We start from the raw sequence: 23,133 nt of genomic DNA, 5'->3' as shown, positions 1-23,133 counted from the left end.
TTTTTTTTACTGTGGTTCCTCTGTTTCTTTGAAAAGCTACGTGAGTTAACTGGCTTAGAAGGTACACCTCGTGAGTAGGCTTTTGGGCACCACATTAGTGGAGAAGTAGCAATTTTTTTCACCTTGCGTGGATCTGCTTAGGTACAACTTTTCTGCCCACAAGCAGTTTCTGGCTGCTGGGTTGTGAGGCATTCTTTTTGTCAGGAGTGCCAAGAGTGATTTCCAAGGTGCTGGAATATATTCTGCTGCTGCACTACTGCTAAGAACTAAGGAGGCATAAATATCTGACAGCTAATTACTTGCAGATTTACACAGTGATAGAAACATCAGCTCATGCAGACCCCGGGACAATACTTTGCTGTTTGTGTGTGTGCACCAACTCCACAGAAGCCAGGGAATTGCTCACTGGTAAGTGAAGGCAGTGGCACTGTGCCATCCCAGGGAAGCCCAAACCTGCCTCATTGCTCCTTTTAACGACAGGAAGTGAGAAATGGGCCAGAAACAAATGTATTAAACCCCCTCAAGGAAACTGGTATTTTCAGCTGGCATAAGTAGTATCTTGAGGAAGAACCCTTTATACTCTGAATAATAAAACTCCTCTGCCCTTCCCCTAAGTTTATGCTGGCTTTTGGTCAGTGACTCAATGTTCTGGCAGAAGTAGTGGCACTGGCATCTTTGGTGCAGGCCAGATCCTGAAGCCAGAAAATAAAGCTTTGTTCAGGTAGCATTTGTACTGCCTGCAGCTGGACTTTGGCTCAAGATCAGGTTTGACACTATAGGTCCTGATGTGTCTGTTGATGCTTTATTTGATGATCCACTTACTGCTGACCTCCCATCTCCTGTCCTCGCAGCTGCCAGACTGCGCCCTGAAGATGCTCTTTAGAGGTCAGGAGTATCTGCTGTATTTTGGATCACTAGTTATTATTGATACAATTATTAATAGGATCACTAATACATTTTTGGACATAGCGCCGATGAACAGCTTTCCAAGTCTGTTCAGGGAAGGCTCCGGTGCTGGGCATCCTCTTTTTGGGAGAGGGGAAAAGCGGCCGTGGCGAACAGGGATGGCTTTGGGGTGAGTCGAGAGAGGTGTGAGTGATGTTCCCCGGCGCTCAGAAGAGGGCAGCCCCTCAGGGCGGGGGTAACCCTGCATCCCGCGGCAGCCGTCCTGCCCGCACACCTCCGCATCTCGCCCCGCCCCGCCGCGGGAAGGCGGAAGGGTTTTGGGGCCGTCTCGCTTCCCCGCCTAGGAAGGGATCTCCCGGTACCGTGGTGCGGAGGCACCGGCTCCTCCGCCGCTGAGGGAGAACCGCGCCGGGACCCACGGCCATGGCCGCTGCCCTCCGCTGCGCCCTCTGCAGCTGCCTCCTGCTCTGCGGTGAGTCCCCCGGGCACTGGCTGGCGGCGGAGGGGCCCGGCAGAGGCATCGTCCTAAGGGACGGATCTATCCCCGCCTCAGCGCCGGGCCTTCGGGAGAGCAGCGGGAGCGAAGGTCGCTGGAGGCGGCCGGGTTCTTTCTGCGGGGCCGCGCTGCCCTGCGATCCCGGGGGCTGCCCTGAGGACAGCCGGGTGCCAGCGGCGGCAGCCGGGCCGGGAGCGGGGAAAGGGCAGCGGCCCCCCGCAGGGCGCCTTGGGTGGAGGGGCTGCCGGGGGAACGCTCCGGCGGAGAGGGCCCGGATCCCGCTGCCACCCAGGTGTTGTGTGGTTTTTTTGGTTTGTTTGTTTTCTATCTGTGCTGAGAAACTGGAATTTGCCTTCTCGGTTTGGGACACTTGTGCAGGTCCCGGTGATGACACGCGTGCGGACGCTTCCAGGCTCGGCAGCCGGGAGCAGAGCCTGGCACACGGTGGCCTTACCTGCTCCACCTAAACCGGCCCGGGCCCTACGTTGCCCAAAGCAGAGTCACATCTAAGACTGATGCGAGTTGTGTCCAACCCTGTCGCTTACAAAGAACAAAAACCGCAGCAGTGTCGTTCTGGGCTCTTTGAGTATAAAGGTATAAAGAAACCTTACTGGGAGACTCTGAAAGTAGAAGACCCTGTCGGGGAAATGAACCTTCAGAAACGTCACGCCTTTTTCTGGGAATTTACAAGCATACATCAAACCTTTGGAAGGAACTTCCTCAAAGCGTGGGCAGCTGCCTAGAGAAGGTCCTTTGTGGCAAGGACCAAATCATGTGGGAGAAGAGAAATCAGATTCCCTGTCCTAGCCAGGTTCTTTATTCAGCTGTAGTGTTGGCTCTGAGCCTTTGCTGCAGTCTGTTGCCTGTGGTCTTCCTACCTGGCTCTTGCCTGCCTGGGATTTTGCAGCTAGGAGAAGGTGTGGGTGGAGGAAGGCAGAGGTGCTTTCCACACTCTGGGCACAGCTGATGCAAAGGGGCAGAACATGTGCCTGGGCAGAGATCTCTTGAAGGTGGGTGCCTGAGGTGAAGGACACGTACGCACAGGAACAGCATCTCCTAAGTTCCAGGCACTGGAGAGCAAGCAACTTCTGCTTTTCTGACATGCAGCACGTTTGAGTTGATTTGTTGGGTGTGGGAAAGGGGTCTGGGAGACAGTTTTTAATGAATCAGGGTTTAACTTTAAAATGCTTGCCTGCTAGAGGTGGGTAACTGAAGCATGTGTTTCATGTATTTATACATCAGCTCTGGACATTAAGAATAGATATTTTTTTTCTTTAGAACATATGTCATTAAGTTTTTCTCCTGTGACATGTAAGCACTAACCTGTCAGGTTTTGTTTGCATTCATAAGGTGTGTTGCAAAAATGGGCCAAGATCTTTTCTATTTTATTTTCATCGCCAACAGTTATTTTAATAATAATAGTAATTGACTGTTCGTTGATACTACTTTAGGGTTTCCTTTATTCAGTTTCAATAAAGCAAAATTATCATATTTTCATCACCTGTGAAAAGTGCCAGTTAATGACAAGTTTATCCTTGTGGTATATTTAATAGCATTCTTGCCTTCAAACTACTTCCTGGTTATCTCCTTTTTTCAAAAGGGTAATTTAATTACAGAGTAAAGCATTTTAAATGGCAATGCTAATCCATGCAGTGATGATATAAACATGCTGTTGGGGGATTTGTTTTTTTATTTCAGTCTTACAACCCCGGCATATGTAGAAAGACTCTTCATATTCCTCTTCAGAAAAAAAAAAAATCAACAAATCAGTCCACACACTTGTGTTGTTTCCATAGTACTACTAGAGCAATACCTGGAAAAATTTGGTTTTGACAGTTTCGGTGAGACTGTAGCCTGATGGGTCCTGAGTCTCGACAAGTCAGTCATGCTTATTAAATGATGATATTATAAAGACTGTATTTACTGGAATTCATTGATCCTAGTTAATTTGGTTTTATTGCATAAGCTCAGAAGGAATGATAGGCATCAGAAGTTAATTATATTGAAATCTGCTTTTAAAAAAAGCATCTGAGGCAAGGAAGAGAAAGAAGGCTCTAATAAAGTTTAGAATAACTGAGAAGTTGCTGGACAAACACATACTAAAATGTTTGTTTGTTTTTAATTTCTTCCACAGTATCTGGAATAGTGCCAAAACCCCAAAATGCAAGGATTACTTCCATTAATCTTCGTAGCATTTTACACTGGGATCCACCTAGGTTTCACAAAGGGAATGTAAGTTACACTGTCCAATATAAAAGGTAAGCCTGAAGGAGTTGTGCTTTCTTTAGTTCATATTTTACAGCTGCATGTGTTTGTGACTTGTTTCCTTTTTTTATAGGAAGATCAGTAGCTGTCCCTTTCTTTTAGCTTTAGTGTCTGAGACATTTACCTTTAGAGCTAAATATAAGGGCAGAAGCATTTTCTGCATATTTCACACCCGAGGCAGTTTAGTAAGTACGTTTTTTTTAACCCAAAACATATTTTAATGTCAGCCGTTATTAGCTGTGTGGGGTTTGGTTTTTTCCTCCACCATTTAGCTGTTGCCTGGACTTATCTCTGCTGGGGGTTAGGACCTTATCTGGTCTTTCAATTCAGCAGCATTTTGTTATTTGTCAGCAGCAGCCGGCATGCCTACACCTTGTGTGGGAATGCCTGATGAACTTCAGGCAGGTGGCTCAGCCATTCAATGCCTTAAACAGAGGATGTATTTTCTCCTTTTCTTGATTTTTGGTGGGTTGACTTACGCTTGATTTGGTTTTGCCACCGTGTCCTTTCAAGTCGGTCTTTCCTGCCTGGAGAATCAGTCTGTGCAGCTGTACAGAGGAAGGCAGCCTCATACCCAGCCCATCGATGGGCTCCCTGACTGCCTTCCTGCTTGGTGAGGAAATCAGGTGCTGGGTCAGAGGTCTGGCCTTTCTCCTGAAGGTTGAATTCTTCAGCAAAGACAGGGTAGGGTGTAAAGCGGAGATGATGGCACCCACAGGAAGGTGCCTGCTGAAGAGAAATCCCCAAAGTGAGGGCATGGGCCATCTTAGTCAGAAAAAAGTTTTTTCTGTGTTGTGGTAGCAATTATTTGTTGATAGCTACATTCCTCGGTTGGGTTCAGCAGTCAGGCTTTATTTTCTGTCTTTTCCTCATACGCATATTATAAATACAGTTCTGAACAAAGTCCAAGTTAGACAGAAAGTCATGAATAGTGATGCTGTCTTAATATTTGCAAACTTGTCTGATAACTACTATCAAGTTTTGTAACCACTGTCAGGAAAAGCACATCTATTTACTGAAGCATAATTTAATTTCTAACTTTGTCATAGATTTATAGACGCATATAAAATGCTTAATGAGTGCATACACACTAGTGATTTTGTTTTTAATATATTTGATCTAATTTTTCTTGTTCATGAGCCATAATTATATGTGTTAACAAACAGATATGCTGGTTTTCCAGTTAACTGAGAGGGAAGGAATTTTGTCAGTTGTCCACTGTACACATCATATAAATTTTGTTTCTCTACAGCAACAACATCAATCGAAGCAGATCTGAAAATTTAAGCACAAACTTGAGACTCACAGCATGTGATATCTCTTCTCTGTCTGCATATGGAGACTACACTTTACTGGTCAGAGCAGAGTCTGGAAATGAACATTCAGACTGGGTGAAAATCAGATTTAAACCAATGGATGACAGTAAGCCTTTTTCTAGTGCTCTAAAAAAAATTTGGTTTTTTTAATACCTTGGCTCCACAAGAAAAGTTACAGCATGCAGATAATTTTTGAACTATAAAGCTGAAAATCTTAGCTGTAACACTTTAATGTTTTTTTAAATGCAGAAATTGCTGTCAAAAAGCATAATAAGTTTACTATTACAGTAAATGTTAGTATTGATACTTGAAACATCATCTGAGGAGGCCTTTTAATTTTATATAAATGTATATTTATATAATATATTTTTCCCTCAAAATAAGGCTTAACTTATATTTTTCAGCCAGGGAGGGCTTTCATCAAGAATTCAGACTTCCTGTATATGTAAATAAGTTAGATTTCTTCCTTCTTCATTGCTTTTTAAATAAAAACAAAATCTTTCTTTTGGTTTTTGTTTTTATTAACAAAAAAGATTAATTTTTAGCTAAGAAATTGTACAATATTGCCATTCTGTTAGTCTCTTAAAAGATATTTCCTAGCATTAGGGTGCACAGCAGAGATATTAAACATGTTGCTCTCACCTGGGCCTGGGAATAAGAGAGTGGTTTTTACCAGTGAATGTCCTTTATTTTGTACATTCTCACACCACTCATAAGAGAAAATGGGATTATTTTAGACTATGTCATTAATGTTACCCAAGGCTTTTTTCTCCACACAGCTGTCAATTTTATCACTCTGTTCCTTGTGTTTCAGAGTGTAATCTTAGAGGTTACAGTCTTTTTTTTTTTTTTCCAAAACACTTTTACTGTTAATCTCTCTCCAAAAGCATAATGTTGACATAATTTAATCTTCTAGAACAGAAACACTGACACAACGTTGCAAATGTAAATGACAATCGAAAGAAAGTGTAATACAAAAAGTATGGATGGATTTTCAGAGCAGTGAGCAAGCATGTAAATCATTAACAGAGTTGTTGTTTGATGTATTTGTGAAAAACTGTGTGGCCTTCAGAGCAGGCTTGGCTTTGGAAGGGTAGCTTATTCCTTAACTGAGAAAATATAGATATAAAAATAATTGGAAAGGAAGAACTGGCCAAATCTTTGAGGAGGACATAGGGATTTTTAATTTTATCATAGCTGATCTGAACAGGGCATCATGATGCAAAGAGCTTATACTCCTTTCTGTATCACTATTTCTGCTAATGTTTGTGTAAGAAATTTCACATTGTATTGTAGGAATAGCCTAGAGAAAAACAGAGTAACCAAGACCCTCCTTACAGTATTTTTTTTCACAAGTTCAACAGTGTTTTCATGAGGATTACTTGAATGCTCAGTCCAGCAAGTAGCCCTTTTAAAATTAATTTTAAGTAAAGAAACACATTTATAGAGGAATGCTAAACTGTCTGTATACTGAGCTCTTTCTTTCTTAGACACTTGATAACATGTCTATAGCCAGGCAGAACTTCAATAGAGGCAACCAATGCAGAGTTGTTTATTGGAATTACAGGAGACTTTAATGGAGAGCTCAATTTGGCTGATAACTAAGCTACTCCTGAATTAATTTAGGTAGTGGCAAAAAAGCATAAGTAAGGAAAGTAATTTTCAAAATATGAGACTATAATGTTCAGTCTAAGGAGCTCAATCTTTAAGACATGCAGCAATAATTCAAATGCTTCAATTGCTCAAAGTTATCACAAAGAAAAGAAACATTAAGACACTTCACAAGAGAATCTCCTCAGAGGAGACAGATGTTGCAACAGCTTGGTCTAGGAAGAGAAGTGAGTAATAACCTACAGAAATGGTCCTTCCTCTCCCAGGACTCACCACAGTTGGCAAAAGAGAACTGAGACAATTCAGTATATGGGAAATATGGTCTGCAAAAATATCTATTATGTAACTGCAAAAATAATAAATTTCAAGACCCGTTCTATAAGGAAAGGATTTATTTATTCCTGATCTGTAAAGGACATTGCTTTCTTCTAATAGAGAGAATTATTTAAAGCATGAATAGTCATAGGTTGTGTAAAAATGTCAATATGAAAACAATATGAAACTCAATTCTGTTCTTTCCTCTCTTCCACAATTCTAATATACAGCAGTCATTGGGCCACCTAATGTAAAAGTGAAGTCTGTGTCTGGGTCCCTGCATGTGGATTTTATAGGTCCCTTTGCTGAAAATGAAGAGGACAAGTGGCCTCTACAGAAATATTATGGTTTGTGGAATTACAGAATACTGTACTGGAAGAAAGGCAGCAAAACTGAGGTATCTTCTGATTACTACACGTTGTGGCTTTGAGACATGCTTTTCTTGGTACAATTCTGTACTGATGAAGTTCTGAATGCTAACAGTACTGAAGTGGAAATGTATTGCTTCTCTAATTACAGTATGATAAAGTCTAGTCACTACAACTGGTATTCAGAGCAAATGGCAGTGTAGTTAAACAGTAACATGGATATAATTTCCTTTTTCCATAATTAGAAATAACTATGAAGTTATAGTTTTTCCCCCTCAGTTCAGTGATGATTCATTTATAATGCAGTCAGCCCCACTGAATCTCTGTATTTGACACATATTTCACAAGCAAGGATGAACTTAAAAGCTGTAACCTCAGCAGTATCTGATCATGGCTATAATCTGACTTAGATTCAAATCTTGTGATATTCAAGTACTTGTGCTTTTTGTGGGACCCTGGGCCTCAAATATGACCATGACTGGGGCCTTTTATTAACAGCGGTCACCTTCATCTCTTCAATTTCTATCAGCTGCAATTAGCTTTCTTCTCCTCAAGGACAACCTCTTCCACAGACAGATCTGTTACTCAGCTCAGAAGACTTTGCCATAAAAAATGCATGAAGTAAAAGCATAAATAATACTTGAATTATAAAATACTATTTAGGTCATGAGCTCTATTACAGGAAAAAAGGAAACCCTTTACCAGAAGGTATCAGTCACAGTATAATTAGTGGTTTGTACAATTTTCCTATAATAGGACTTCATTACATGTAATTGTTACTTGTATTTGTTACATTGCAAAATTCTTTGGCATTCGATTCCTGAAAATGAGGGATCATGATTTAAAAACAAAAACAAAAACAAAAACAAAAAACAAAAAACAAACAAAAAAAAAACCACAGACCAGTTTTCAATACCTAAACTACAAGAATTTAAGGTATTTGTATCAAAAACAGTGTGGCCAGCAGGAGAAGGACAGTGATTGCCTCATTGTACTTGACACTGGTGAGACCGCACCTCAAATCCTATGTTCACTTTTGGGCCCCCCACTACAAGAAGGACACTGAAGTGGTGGAGCATGTCCAGAGAAGGGCCATGAAGCTGGTAAAGGGCCTGGAAAACAAGTCTTACAAGGAGCAATTGAGGGAACTGGGGTTGTTTAATCTGAAGGAGGTTGAGGGGAGACCATATCACTCTCTACAGCTACCTGAAAGGAGGCTGTAGCAAGGTGGGGGTTGGTCTCCTCTCCCATGGAACAAGCAATAGAACAAGGGGAAATGGCCTCAAGTTGTGCCAGGGTAGGTTTGGATTGTATATTGGGAAAAATTTCTTCACCGAAGGGGTTGTCAGGCACTAGAACAGGCTGCCTAGGGAAGTGGTGGAGTCATCATCTGTGGAGATATTTAAAGGACTTGGAGGTGTTGTGTTTAAGGACATAGTTTAGTGGGAGACCTGGCAGCACTAAGTTAACAGTTGGGCTTTATGATCGTAAAGGTATTTTCCAACCAAACTAATTCTAAGATTCTTTAAATTTCCATAGGATCAAAGAAGAAAAAGGCACAGACTATGTAACTTCATAGGTTTTTTTTTGATGTGTATGCTTACTCAAAATGTTGAAACCTGCCTATAGAGTCTCCTCATCCCTTAGAAAGAATCTGTTACTATGTAACTGGGACATGTTGTAGGATTCTCATACTGTACAGGGACCATACAGTTCATAAAAGGACATAACCAATCATGCCTTTGAACAGCAAGTTGCAACTGCTGTCAGTTACCTAATAGAATCATAGAATCATAGAATGGTTTGGGTTGGAAGGAACCTTAAAGATCACCTAGTTCCAAACCCCTTCATGGGCAGGGACACCTGCTAGAGCAGGCTGCTCAAAGCCCCATCCAACCTGGCCTGGAACACTGCCAGGGAAGTGGCAGCCACAACTTCCTTGGGCAGCCTGTGCCAGTTTCTCACCACCCTTACTTCAATGAATTTCTTCCTAATATTTAACCTAAATCTCCCCTCTTCAAGTTTTAAACCATTTCCCCTTGATGTCTCACCACACACCTGTCTAAAAAGCCCTACTGCAGCTTTCTTGTAGGCCCCCTTCAGATATTGGAAAGTTGCAATGAGGTCACCTCAGAGCCTCCTCTTCTCCAGGCTGAACAACCCCAACTTCTTCATCCTGTCTTCACAGGGAAGGTGCTCCAGCCCTCTGATCATTTTAGTGGCTCTCCTCTGGACACATTCCAGGAGCTCTGTGTCCTCATGTTGGGGACTCCAGAACTGGACACAGTACTCCAGGTGGGGTCTCAGAAGAGCAGAGCAGAGGGGGAGAATCCCCTCCCTCGACCGCTGTCTGTGCTTCTTTTCATGCAGCCCGGGACCCTGTTGGCTTTCTGGGCTGCAAGCACACACTGATGGCTCATGCTGAGCTTCTGGTCCACCATCACCCCCAAGTCCTTCTCCTCAGGGCTCTCCTCAATCCTTTCTCCTCCCAACCTTATTGGTGCATGGGCTTGCCTCCACCCAGATGCAGAACCTTGCACTTGGCCTTGTTGAGGTTCATGCAGTTTGCACAAGCCCACCTTTTGAGCCTGTCAGGGACCCCCTGGATGCCATCCCTTCCCTCCAGTGTGTTGACTTCCCCACACAGTTTGGTGTTGACAGCAAACTTGCTGAGGGTGCATTCGATTCCACTCTCCATGTCACCAACAAAGATGTTAAACAGCACAGGTCTGAGTAGTGACCCTTGAGGAACACCACTCCTCACACATCTCCATTTGGACACTCAGGCATTGATCACAACTCTTCAGGTGTGACCATCCAGCCAGTTCCTTATCCAGTGAGAGGTCCATCCATCAAATCCATATCATTCCAGTTCAGAGATCAGAAGGTCGTGTGGGGCGGTGTCAAATGCTTTGCACAGGTCCAGATGGGTGATGTCTGTTGTTTGTCCACTGAGGCTGTGACCCCATTGTAAAAGCTTCTTCAAGCCTTTTTCTTCTCTGTCTTTTTTTCTTTTGTCTGGATCATCCATCCTACTTGCCCCATCTGAAATTAAACTCAGTTTACCTGTGACAGCACTCTTAGTTGATCTCATTTGGTTAGATAATTGTTTCTCTCTGCAAGCAGATCTCATTATCCTATCTCTGTAGGCCTCTAGCCTAAAACTTCGTTAGTGCTGCTAGAAGCACCCAGCAAGTCAGTGGTCTGGGTGGTCTCACACTCTAACCACAGGTAAAATTAATATAGTTTTATCAATTATGTGAATTAGGCAGGGCATTTCACTCATCTGCCTTTAAAAGCCTCATTTGCACTGCAGTTATAACTGCTAGGATTTCTCCTACTAAATGCAATTTTAACTACTTGGCAAGGCCATTCGTTGGACTCACGCTTTTCACATTTTTTTTTTATTATTCTTTCTTTTTAGGTGGCTTCTACAGATTCCATATACAACTCTGAAATCCTGTCTCAGTTGGAGCCATGGACAGTATACTGTGTTCAAGTGCAAGCAGTTATCCCCGAGTCGAACAAAAGAGGGGAACTGAGCGAAGAGCTCTGTGAGCAGACAACCCACAATGGTAATACATAATAAATGGTGCATTGCAATGGGACCTGTGCTGGAGGGAACCAGGCAATGTGCAAAGCCATTCAACCCAAAAATCGGTGTAACCGATGCTGCCAAAAATGCATGTGTTTGTTACTTTAGTATTGTTTGGTGGTCAGTAGTGCACACCTTTGAAAATCAGTTAAAAGGAGCATAGGCTCCTCACTGATCACACTGTGTGTCCAAATTTCTTCTCCCATTAGATGCCTCGTTATCCCATGAAAATCTTTGTTCTGTTTATCTGTAACTTTAAAAAAAAGGAATTGGGGCCTGTATTGCAGTCTGCTTCATCTGTGGCCATATTCCTGGTGTCTGTCATGAGGTTAGGCCATGATCTCCTTCTCTGTGACAGATTAGTAACAGTAGTTTTTAATCAATAACACAATTTTTTTTTTTTTTTTTTGGCACAGTCCTTTCCTTTTCCTTTTGAAGGCAGTTAAGTACCAAAAATGCTTCCCTTTTCAACCATACCACCTTAGCTGCTGGCTGTGGGGTCCAGCAGTAGCCACACATGGCCAGACCCTTTCATCAGGGAGCATTATGTCCCTAGTTAAGAGAAAAAGACAGTTTTAAATGCTGTCTTTATCACAGGCATAATGTATATTTTAAGTAACACAGACCCTCAAATAATGTGTGGAAAATCAGAGGCACAAACTGATGATGAACTTAGCTGGGGGAAGCCTGAGAAAATAACTGGGCTAACCCGTTTCTTGTATGTTTTTCCTTATATATTTTTCCTGTATCTGTATTATCTGCATGCACTGCAGTTGAATAGCAGGTGGGGTTTTGTGGTGTTTCTTATTAGTTCATGGCTATAACAGTGCTTAGAAAGCATAGGCTGGTTGAAAACATTTATATAGTGATGCATGGATGCATCTTCATTCCCATTGCCTGTTGTGAAATTCCCATGCATGGCACAACTATTGTTAAAAGCTCAGTAATTTAGAACTTTACAGACTTTTTTTCCCTGATGTCTTTATTTTGCTGCCATTCTTACAGATTTCTTTAGGAAAATTGTGGAAGCCTATAGTCTGACACATAGGGTTATATGTCAACTCACACAGTCCTGAAACACCAAAGAGGTTGCAATAGTTTTTTACATAGTATCAGCTTGGGGATTGTTCTATTTATCTTTTTTCCTTTAATCCTGTGTCTGGTATTGCATGTGGAATCACCAGTGTGTAACTGTGAATGTCTAAATAGGATGGCCTGTAAGCTTACTTTATTTCTTCAGGCTATTCAGACTAAAAATTTAAGAGCTAAGAGATATTTTGCATCTGGAAGTTTACTTCCACTTGCAGTTTGCACTGACAATTTTGTAATAATTTGAGGTTTGTTTTTTTTAATTCCATAGTGAAAGTGGTAATTTGAAAGAATATATTCAGAAATTAATAATCAGAGTTTTAATGTGTTTTTCTTGTGTCTTGCAGGTGTAACTCCTGTGTGGATAATTGTGACTGTTCTTATAGGATCAATGTTGGTCGCTGTAATATCTGTTCCTGTTTGTTTCTTCTCCTTTTTGTATCTTTATCGACTCACCAGACATGTTTGCTGCCCTTCATATATTTTCCCAGAACACTTGAAAGAGGTTTGTTTTCTACCTAACACAACTAAAATCAGCATTTCAGCAGAGCTGCCTGCCTTTTAAAGGCTCTTCCTGTGGCAAAGCCTTTAGAGCTTCTTTTATTTTGCCTTCTTTCATTTGCACCTGATTGTTAGCCATCTGTAAAATGCAGACTGTTTAAATAACCCCAGAAATGTTGGTTATCTGTTGTTATGTAGTTGTTGAGTATGGTGAAACTCTTCTGCCAAATATAAAGACATTCAAATAAGTGTAAATTTTGAACTTTGGAAAAAGCTAACAAAGGAAGGTAGCTTTCAGCATGAGAGAAACAGTGGAAGTTAGTTAATTTAATACTTCTGACATTATGAGGTCATAAATTTTGCATGAATGTTCACTTTTTTCATCAAGTTGTGAGGCACTGCATAGATATAAGTTACAAGTAGTGAAACTGGACTTCCTCCCTAAATATGCTGATGTCTAATAAACTCTAAACTACTGTAGTTTTAACCTGTTCTACATAGACAAGTCCAAAACATTTAGCAGCTGAAAATTTCTAAAACTTGGCATAGACTTTGATGCCTAAAGGAAATTCATAATTTTCAATATGAAGCTTTATATGGCTTGGAAACAGGATTTTTTCTTTCACTGTAAAGTAAGAAAATAACAGGTGTTAGCATTCAGTTCCTCTTTTTGGATAGCAAACAACTGAGATATCTGTCTCCTGTCACATTTTAGACTTAAAATAGCACATTTGTGCACCTGAAACAGAGATCTTTGATAAACACAATAAGTGTTTTAGCTTAAGTAATAGAATGAGAACAATGAATATAAGCCATTACTGCTGGCCCTGTTACTCACAGAACATAAAAAGGCTGTGTCAGAATCTTCTCCAAGGAATGAGGCTATACAGACTGTTACGTATGCTAAAGTTAGCAACTTATATTCTTCTAAGTTTCCTGCAGTTTCTCTTGGGTCTTTCATTTTGACTGGTTGAGAGATCAGCAGACAAAGCTTTACAGCTGAGTTAGCAGTCACCTTGTGCTTTAAGCTGAGCATGTGCTCAGCACACAGGAGCTTGCTGAACCTGGAGCTCAGCTGCTGGTACAGAATGTGGCCAAATTTCATTTTGCTTACAGGTTCCTTACAGGAATTTTCATTAGGTGTTTGTGGGTTGTAGTGGATAATCACAATAATCAAAAGTCAGTTTCACTTATCTAAAATTATGATTATCAAAGGCAATGGTTTGGCTACATAAGCATTTGAGATTGCAGATTAGTGACAAAACATTTCAAGTTACAAGTTATACTAGGAAAAGGTATAATAATAATAATTATACTAATAATAGCTAATTTCATTTTTTTTAATTGGGGTAAACAGGACTCTGATCGAGCAGCTTGTTTCTTATGTAAAATGCACTAAAATAATAGGCAGGGATCAGTTCTCAAGAAGAAAATGCAGTTGTACTCCTCCAGCCAATACCAATAAGATGAACTGCCACTTTCAGCTTCTGAAATGGGTGCCTGGCAGGTTATTTGTGTGTTGAGTAGGTGTGCTACTCTTGTGTTGATATTTGAAGTACAGTCATGACATCCTGCAAAGTCCATGTTGATTCTTGAGGCTGGTTCCATCTTACGTCTTATCAACAGAACAGGGAGTAGGAGAAATTGTGACATTTTGGTACTAAAATTAAGTCGTATTTCTCACTGAATTGCATAGCCCTGCAAATCTCCCTCCCTCCCTCTCCTTTATATGGTTATGGCTTATGTTGACATTTAAAACATTGCTATTTTATGTCTGAGCAGCTCTCTGAAATGGCAGGAAAAATTTACATCTCTTGGAGCTATTTGACAAATCTCTGCAAACTGCAATCTCTGCACCTACAGTCAAGTCAACCTTTGTAGTTTTTATTTCCAAACAAAACTGAGGTATTTTATTTTTTTAAGAAAGCTTATATTCTAAAGAATCTCTAACCCCTAGGGTATCTTCTTGCAAATAAAGGCACTTCAAACTTGCTTCCGAGTCTTGCACAGGCTCTTAAATCAAGCAGAGAGGTTATTACATAGTTTCCGCTCTGGGACTTTTCAGGATTGAGAAAATCAGTTTATGTCTGGAAAACAATATGAAACAGATTTCTAAACAAGCAGGATGGTATGTCTGTTGCAGCCTGATTCTCATTTCCTCTTTCCCTTTGCAGTTTCTGAGCAAGCCTCCCAGTGGTTCGCAGTTTTTCACTCCACTCCCACAAGAACAGTATCTTTCTTATGACAAGCTAACTGTTATTTCAGAAGAATTAAAAAATCAGAATGATGAGACTGAGGATGAGACCAGCAAGACAACAGACCATGTTCAGTACTCTGAACAAGAAGATTCTGATTCAAGAATGGTTTCAGAAACGGCCTAAATGCACTCCTCAAACTTTATTTGGACCAAAGGAAAACCAATGGGCTGTTGAGTTTGCTGCATTCAAAAATTTTTGTATGAAGATACATACACAGACTTTTGACAGAATCATATTATTTTTTTAAAGCACAAGAAACTTGACTATAAATGAGGAACTAGATGATACATAATTTTTGCCACTTTGTGGTGGTTCTCTGTTAAGTTGTAGCAATAACTAGTATTACTGTATAACTGTATTATTACATTAATTTAAAAAACCAAATATGTACGTCTAATACTAGTTGATTTAACTTTTAACTATTTATTGCAAAAGCTAGTTAAAATCCCATACTGTACAAGCTTTGTAAAAAAAAAATATTGTAAAGAAAGACCTGCTCTGATGTATTTTTTTAAATGAGAGTTTATGAGTATTTCTTAAAGATATCCCTAGTGGTAAAATCTTCCTATTGAATATTTTTGTACCTGATGCAAAACTGTAAATTTCTTATGATGGTATGAACTCTGTATGAATAAACCAAACCTAAATATTCAGTGAGTTTTGCACTGCAAGATATTGCACATATTTCATGGCTATGGATAATGGGAAGATACTGGTGCACCACTAGATAGCCCTCTATGTTCAGATATTGATCATCCCCCTGACGCTCTGCCCCACGGTTTCTATGGCTAATTAAGTTTTACCTACCCAATCCAGAGTCCACTGAAGTCTGTGGAAAAAATGTAGATAAATTTTACTTATCTCCTGATATATATTCTTAATTCAAAAAAGTGTTTAAAAAAGTAAATCTAGGTTGATGCATATCCCATACTACATAATACAACTTCACCTGCATAGCCCTGTTTGTGCGTATCAAGATTATATCCACAATGACACTGGGGCATAAAGCATGACCTTTGCCCTGTGCACTTGTTTTGTGGGCGATACAGAGTTTTTGTGTGTATATTATTACACCAAAATGAGAGTGAAAAACTAAATTCTGCCAGCAAAAGTAGCTGGCCATGACTGAAGTTGTGTGTAAATACTAACTTGATGTGGGAATTTACAAGTTTCTGGCTATGTTTTTTATGCTTATCAATTAACGTGCAAATATTTACTTACTGGGAACTGTTGCAGAAGGAAACAACCATTTTGGTTGGAAAAGACCTTTAGGATTGTCAAGCCCACTACTGCAAAATTCACCACTAAAGTATGTCCCTAACCATCACATCTACATGGCGTTTGAATAACTCCAGGGATGATTACTCCACGACTTCTCTGGGCAGACTGTTCCATTGCCTGGCAACCCTTTCAGTGAAGAATTTTTTCTTAATATCCAATCTAAAGCTCCCCTGGCACAGCTTGAGGCCATTTCCTCTTGTTCTATGGCTGCTTGTTCGGAAGAAGAGACCAACCCCCACCTTGCTAAGCCTCCTTCCAGGTAGTTGTAGAGAATGATAAGATCTTCCCTCAGCCTCCTCCAAACTAAGCCATCTTAATTCAGTCAGCCACTCCTCATGGGACTTGTTCTCCAAATATTTCACCAGCTTGGTTTCCCTTCTCTGAACTAACTCCAGCAGCTCAATATCTTTCTTGTAGTGAGGGGCCCAAAACTGAACACAGGATTCAAGGTGTGGCCTCACCAGTGCTGAGTACAGTGGGACAGTCACTCCCCTAGTACTGCTGGCCATGTTATTTCTGATACAAGCAAGGATGCTGTTGGTCACCTTGGTCACCTGGGCACACTGCTGGCTCATGTTCAGCTGGCTGTCAACCAACACCCCCAGGTCTTTTTCTTCTGGGCAGCTTTCTAGCCACTCCTTCCCAAACCTGTAGGACCCAGCACTTGGCCTTGTTGAACTTTATATAATTGTCTTCAGCCCATCAATCCACCCTGTCCAGGTCCTGCTGTAGAGCCCTCCTACCCTTAGGCAGATCAATTCTCCCACCCAACTTGGTGTAATTTGCAAACTTACTGAGGGAGACCTTATTCTCCTCATCCAGATCATTGATAAAGATAATTGAAGAGAGCTGGCCCCAACACTGATCCCACCACTTGCTACCAGCCACCAACTGGATTTAACCCCATTTACCACAACTTCTTGGGCCTGGTCATCCAGCCAGTTTCTTACCTAGCAAAGCATACACCTATCCAAGCCATGTTTTTCCAGGAGAATGCTGTGGGAAACTTCGTTAAGGTCTTTGTACTATAATCTGGGTAGACAACACCCACAGCCTTTCCTTCATCCACTAGAGAACAGACATTGATTCTTTGTACCACTCAGCTATATGTAATCTGCACAGGGTTTTTTCTCCACTTTTTATTTGTCATAATTTTTTTGTTTTATGTGGAATATGGAAAAAAAGGGAAAGCCCGTTAGCTTTGTGTTCTTTTAGCATTTTGTTTCACTTGTGTTTTTCTTCACCTCTCACCAAAGCTGCTCTGTGAGTGCTGATCCTAATGAGGGTTGTTGTCCTGTGCCTACTACACCTCTCCACTATAAAGATTCAGTTCTCTGTATATTCCCACCTCTTCTTCCACAATAGCAGCTTCTTCTGTACATTTTTTCTTTTTTTTTTTTTTTTTTTGGCTTGCAGAAAACAAAAAACATATAGGTAGTTCATCTGACCAATACTTTTGGTAGTTACCCAGATGTTGTCCCAAATCTGGGCTCTTCATATGGTATGCAAAAAGCCAGCCAACACACTGAGATATTTGTCTTTGTTTCTAGTCTGCAGAGTAGGGTGTGGGCTATCTAACACCAACCAGCACAGTTCTCAGGAAACAAACAGGATATTATGTAGAAAATAGCAACAAAGGAGAAAAACTACACAAAGCACATGATTGGTTAATGATGATTCATTCACCACTCCTAACTATACACATGCATCTAAGATCATGGTTACACCACTTAAGGAGGTTGCTCAATTAGCACGCCCGCTATTCCCAAGTGGCTGTGTGTTTTAGTATTATAATCACTTAAGGTTACTATCTTTATTGCAAAGCCATGTACACATTTCTAAGTCAGAAACCATAAAACCACTAAGTTAAAAGTCACAGCTTTTTTTTATTTTGGGATTCTCTGTGCTGTCTTTGTTTGAGACCAGGCACTTTGCAAGGGGTCAGTGTGACCAAGGTTGGATACCCCTCTATCAATCACACAAGCCTGATCCACTTGTACTCTTTGTGACTCTTAGCCTTTTTCCTTTGTTATCACAGCCAGCTGCTGTCAGACATGAGAGGATTGAGATATCCCTGCTTTTTCTTCACTTGTCTAGTAGACCTGCTTCCTTCTATCCAGTGGCTAATTTTCAAGGAGGAGCAGAAACTTATAGTCTCTCAAATATGGCTGAAAGCAACTGACTGGTTCAAAGCTCGTGCTGATGGCAAAGATAAGGCAGTGCCACCTGCTGTGCCACTTCATTTCAGGTTCATCAGTAAGCCAAGCTGGGGGACAGAAAAAATACCAGAGACACATTCCTTTAAAGCAAAAAGTATGCAAGAACATCCTGAAATGTTGGGCGGTTGGCTTCTCCCATGTAAAAAGGGGAAGCGTTTCCCCTCGTGTCTTTGCCAATACCTATAGTTGTACTGTTACATGAGAGGAAAGACTGCTCTCAGGACACTGGCTCCACTTTCAACAATTGAGAAAATTGAGAAAAGGATTTGTCCTGACTGCTTTGTTTGTTTAACTTTTCTTTGATATGGAAATTTTTGGCTTTAAAAGAACAGCTGTTTTAAGTTCCTGTGAGCCCATACTTAACCTACTGTCTATATCATCAAACCCCCTTTATGTAGTGAACTCCAAGATGAAAAATTATATTAGGATTCCAGCTGTACTTATGACTAGCATGAAATAGGAATGAATTCCCCAACTGTGCACCTCAGTAAGTGGATAAAGTTTCTGGAAAGCCCGGGGACCTGTACAGGGTTGAGCCCTCAATCATAGAATACTCCAGCTGCCTGAGGACATCAGGCTGACAGAGCTGCTAAACTACACCATTGCTGGTGTTACTCTAATGCAGATAACTTGGTAAATGGAATTAGATTATATGCCACACAGAACAGAAATGAAGGCCCCAGTGCATAATATATTTAATACAAATCATCCTGAAAGGGCAGAGAGACATTTTGTGAAATCCTGATTCAGTGACCTGGTACCAGAAGTCTTGTTTCATGTAGACTTCACCTTGTAGTCAGGGCATCTTCCAACACTGATGTCTGTATGTCAGCTCACCCTTCAATCATGAGCATCCAGCACATGCATTTGTGCAGTGCAGCAAAGCATAGTTTGTATTCCTGGAAACAAAGGAATTCAAAAGTAATGTTAAATAATGCTTTGACTTTGTGGAGGACTATAATTAATATTTCACTGCTGACTTCTCACTTTGGGTTAAATTGCTTCGCTGTATTGTCCTTATCTTAAATGAGGATTACAGTATGTGGCTATTTCAGTGAAGGGAGAGAGAAAAGTAAGCAGATAGACACGGTGCTGGTAATGACAGAGGAACCAGGAGCAGGGTAAGGACTGTAGCTAATGTGTACAACACCTGAGAAATCCCAGCAAGGCTGTTCAACTCATTGTGCAGAGAACAGGGGAAGCTGTACATTCAGCTTGCTGAACCAGGCAAGGCACTTCTTGGATGGCTCCTATTTTCTTTGCTAAAGTTTACTCTTTTACTCTTTACTCTTTTGTAAAGTTTACTCTTACCAGAAGAGGATTTATGACTAAAGAGATGGTGATAAGCTGTACTTCAGAGCTCCTACTTGTGGTGCTCATTGAGTCTTGACTTGAGGCAAATGACCTCCAGGCATGATCCACAGCAGCTGAAGGAACCTACCACAGACAAATGAGGTTCTTCCTCCACATGTAGAAGGAACTTTATGTAAAATTTCAGGCACATAATATGAAGCACAAATACAGACCAGTGCCACAAGGACATGCAGATTTCACAGCAATATGGAAAGGGAAAGCCCAGCTTATTTTCCACTTCCAACCTCTCACCTCTGACATATTTTGTTCATTGCATTTTGAATTAACCTGATTAAAACCCAGCTAAACCATTAATGTCAACAGCTTTCACTCACACATTGCAAAGAAGCTATTCCTGGGGTTTTCAGGTTTTTCCAGTGTTTTGTTATGTAATGGGCTAAGGCCTAATAAATCAGTTACGGTTAAGTAAAAGAACTAAGTGACAAGGGGTGATGGATTTGGAAGCTCTAATTTTAGCCCCATAAGGCTCATTCTCCAGGCTCTCCCAAGACAGCTCCTCCAGAAGGCCATGGCTTGAGATCCTTCTCTGGAATAGTATTTATTCCCTTGATGACTACAGAAAAAAACTGGAACACCTTTTTTAGGCAAGGCTAGTCCATACAAATACCTCTTGGACATCTGTTATTCCTTCTTTCTGCTCTGAAGCTGGGAATCTAGCTGTGACTGACACTGAGGCCAGGCATGGTTAAGGTCAGATATAGCACTGCAAGTCAAGAGGAATAAAAGCTGAGTTTTACTTTTAAAGGTCAGTCTTTTAGGAGTGCCTAAGTTATGCAATCCAGACTTTTTCTTCATACTGACCCGCAGTTTGGTTTGTGTCAGAAGTCTTTCTGTTTAAACTGAGTCTTCACGGGAAATCATTTGTAGGTGAGAGCCCTCTTCTTCAGTCACAAAGGCCACAGCTTCACTGGGATGTCCAAAATGAGCCTACAGGCCTGGAGACAAATGGGCTGCATAGCCCCACAGGTACCCCAAGCAGTGCATGGCATTTAGTAGGCTCTTCAGAGAATAAATAATTTAGAGAAGAGTTGATTCTGAGCTAAGCTTGTGGAGGGTATGATGAAAATGAATCCATAAAATAGGTTCTAAGTGTTTTACTATCTAAAATGCAAAGTATGGATGTATGCTGCTAGGTCTGGCACATTGTGCCAGGGGGGTGGCAGTGATGAGCGAAACAGACTACTTTGAAGACCTGGGAATTGCTGGGGAAAAAAAATCAGACATAAAATGCAAAGCAGATGATTAAGGAATGGAGAAGTGGAGAAAATGAAGGGAGGGCAGTCTAGGCTTGTGGTGGGCAGAGCAGATTATAGAAGAAGACAGTAAGGTAAGACAGAGCCATAGCCAGTACTGGTAAAAGTCAGGAGGAAGACAAAAGACATGAAGGAAGATGGTGTAATGTGGTCTGGGAAAAGAAGTCTGACAGCAACATAATGGCAGTCTTCAAAAACGTGAAAGACTGAAAACAGGAAGTTAATAACATGTGCTAGAAGTCCATGAAAGACATGATAGCAGTTACAAGACAGACACGATAAAAAGTTTTCTAACCATGGAAACAGAAAAAGTGTATAAGATATTGTCTAGAGAAACGTCATATAAAAATAAATTTTTAAAAACATTTTAAAAAGGAAAAAAACCAAACCAAAACCAAAATAAAATAAAAAAACCCAGCACCAAAAGCAACAATAGAGCCACCAGAACTACTGGACTCCCTTCCTTCCTGAACCTATGTTTCAATGTTTTTCAAACAAGATGAAATGCTGTATTTGCTTCTTTTAACCTGTTCCAGAGTTGACATGAGAAGAAACAAGCAAAGTAGTTATTCTTTGACTATCAGCCAACTGAAATAAATTCAGTAGAGCCTGCATGGCTGAAGTTTCCTCCACTGCACATATGTTTTAGCATTGACTTTGAAGACCACAGGAGCACACATTGCCTTCCCTTCTGTTTGGTTGCTTGTGTACTGGAGATGTAGCTTCTTTTCTAACAGATTGTTTCAACACCAGTTTCTGTTTCTTTGTTCTATATTATCTGTAAGGAAGTCGCATTCAGTTTTATCAGAATATGAGCTGTAAATACCATGTTATAACTAGTAGGTTACCAAATACTGCTATCAGTAATAAACTAGTAAACTAGTTGTAGTTCATAATCTAGACTGCAGAATGGTTACAGTGAAGTGTGGTTTACTTGAATACAATGTTTCCCTGGGAACTGAGCACAAGATAACAAATTACCATGCAATAAATCTGACTCATCTTGGGAAATAATCTGCAACACTGTATCCCCCTAAGTATCCTGTTATTTCCATGCATTTATCTTCTAGAGGCTCAACAACAAGGCATGGGGAAACAACCAACCTTTCAAGGATACCTTGCAAGTCTCCTGCTTATACACAACAATGCCCAACAGGATGGGAAAGAGCTGTCTGTTCTAGGCTCCATTTGACCCCACAAGGCAAGAAATGTCTTCCTCAGATGCATAAGCTGAGCATCAGTGGTGGGTGAAGTGAAGGCCTGTTTGGTGCCAGCCATCAACACTATGGACATAACAATCGTGTCATTTGGGTTCCTCCTCGAGGAGACTGACAACCTGGAGAGCCCTGGTTGTTGTTAGGAGGGTGGCCAGCCAAGAACCATATTAGAAAATTACCAAATTACCAAAGCATTGTTCACAAAGGACTAAGAAGAACATGACTGCCACTGCAAAGGAATGTCTCCTGAAAATGACATTCCTGGTATTTATGAGCTAATAAAAGGTTGTCATTCCACTCCATTTATCAGGAAGCACTGACAGTATAGTAACTATGCTGAATGTAGCTTTGAAATCCTCATGTTAAGATTTCAAAAGTGCTTCAGCAATACTAATATACCGACTTCTTTTTACAGCTTTAGGCAAGGGGTAAATAACAGCCTTTGTCTTAAAGAGCAATTACTTTATACAAAATCACACAGGAAGTTGTGGTGAAGGTGACAATATTTTGCAGATAATGTCCTACTTTCTTATTTTATTACAATATGCTTTCTTCTCAATGATTGTCTACTGGCTGTCATATGATGACCATGATATATATGATCACCCACACAGAGTGGTACTTATAGCCTCTTATTCATTCATCTATGTTACACAATAAATATATCCCTACATTATATATTTATTGCATTGCATATTTACTGATCCAACCAAATTAATAATAGAAAACAGAAACTAAAATTACATTGATTGTTTAAAGATTCCATAAAAACTTTTTTCTTTAAAGAGACTGTGCTGGCTACAGGCATACTAGATAAACATTAGACAACATGTGTTTCAAGGACATGGTTATCCACAATCTCTTGATCACAGCCTTCACTATAATTGTATCAGTCTTCTCAATCATCAAACCCTCTGTCCTGTCAGCCCACAATGATGACAAAATTCATTTACACTACTTGGTCCACATCCAGCAACACTGCAGCTGCTGTGTACAGATAAGAACAGAAGAGTTAATTCTATAGTCTCTCTGACAGAGAATCATGGCATGTTTTGGGTTGGAAGGGACC

The 23,133-nt window shown here is 40.7% G+C and overlaps 1 protein-coding gene across 2 annotated transcripts; it reads left to right on the top strand.

Annotated features, from left to right (window-relative positions):
- Window positions 1-1,219: 1,219 nt before the first annotated feature.
- On the top strand, window positions 1,220-15,391 carry IL10RB (interleukin 10 receptor subunit beta). Of its 2 annotated transcripts, none has more exons than XM_071754180.1 (7): window positions 1,220-1,378; window positions 3,537-3,660; window positions 4,920-5,089; window positions 7,140-7,306; window positions 10,702-10,852; window positions 12,309-12,466; window positions 14,637-15,391. In XM_071754180.1, exons 1-7 carry the CDS (start codon window positions 1,330-1,332, stop codon window positions 14,841-14,843), a joined length of 1,026 nt encoding a protein of 341 aa, XP_071610281.1. In that variant the 5' UTR covers window positions 1,220-1,329; the 3' UTR covers window positions 14,844-15,391. The 2 variants fall into 2 exon arrangements, with proteins under 2 accessions (XP_071610281.1, XP_071610271.1); XM_071754170.1 differs by lacking the exon at window positions 1,220-1,378 and adding an exon at window positions 1,810-1,996.
- Window positions 15,392-23,133: the final 7,742 nt, after the last annotated feature.

This window comes from Heliangelus exortis, chromosome 1, assembly GCF_036169615.1.
Source record: "Heliangelus exortis chromosome 1, bHelExo1.hap1, whole genome shotgun sequence".
Taxonomy (NCBI): Eukaryota; Metazoa; Chordata; class Aves; order Apodiformes; family Trochilidae; genus Heliangelus; species Heliangelus exortis.
This window is presented reverse-complemented; position numbering and strand designations above follow the sequence as displayed.

What these genes read in the sequence shown, in the direction of transcription:
- IL10RB (XM_071754170.1), top strand. Translation starts at nt 1,918, where the DNA reads ATGCGAGTTGTGTCCAACCCTGTCGCTTACAAAGAACAAAAACCGCAG. An exon ending in TGGGCTCTTTGAGTATAAAG is followed by an intron (nt 1,997 to 3,536) that starts GTATAAAGAAAC and finishes TTTCTTCCACAG; the next exon opens with TATCTGGAATAGTGCCAAAA. An exon ending in TCCCAGAACACTTGAAAGAG is followed by an intron (nt 12,467 to 14,636) that starts GTTTGTTTTCTA and finishes TTCCCTTTGCAG; the next exon opens with TTTCTGAGCAAGCCTCCCAG.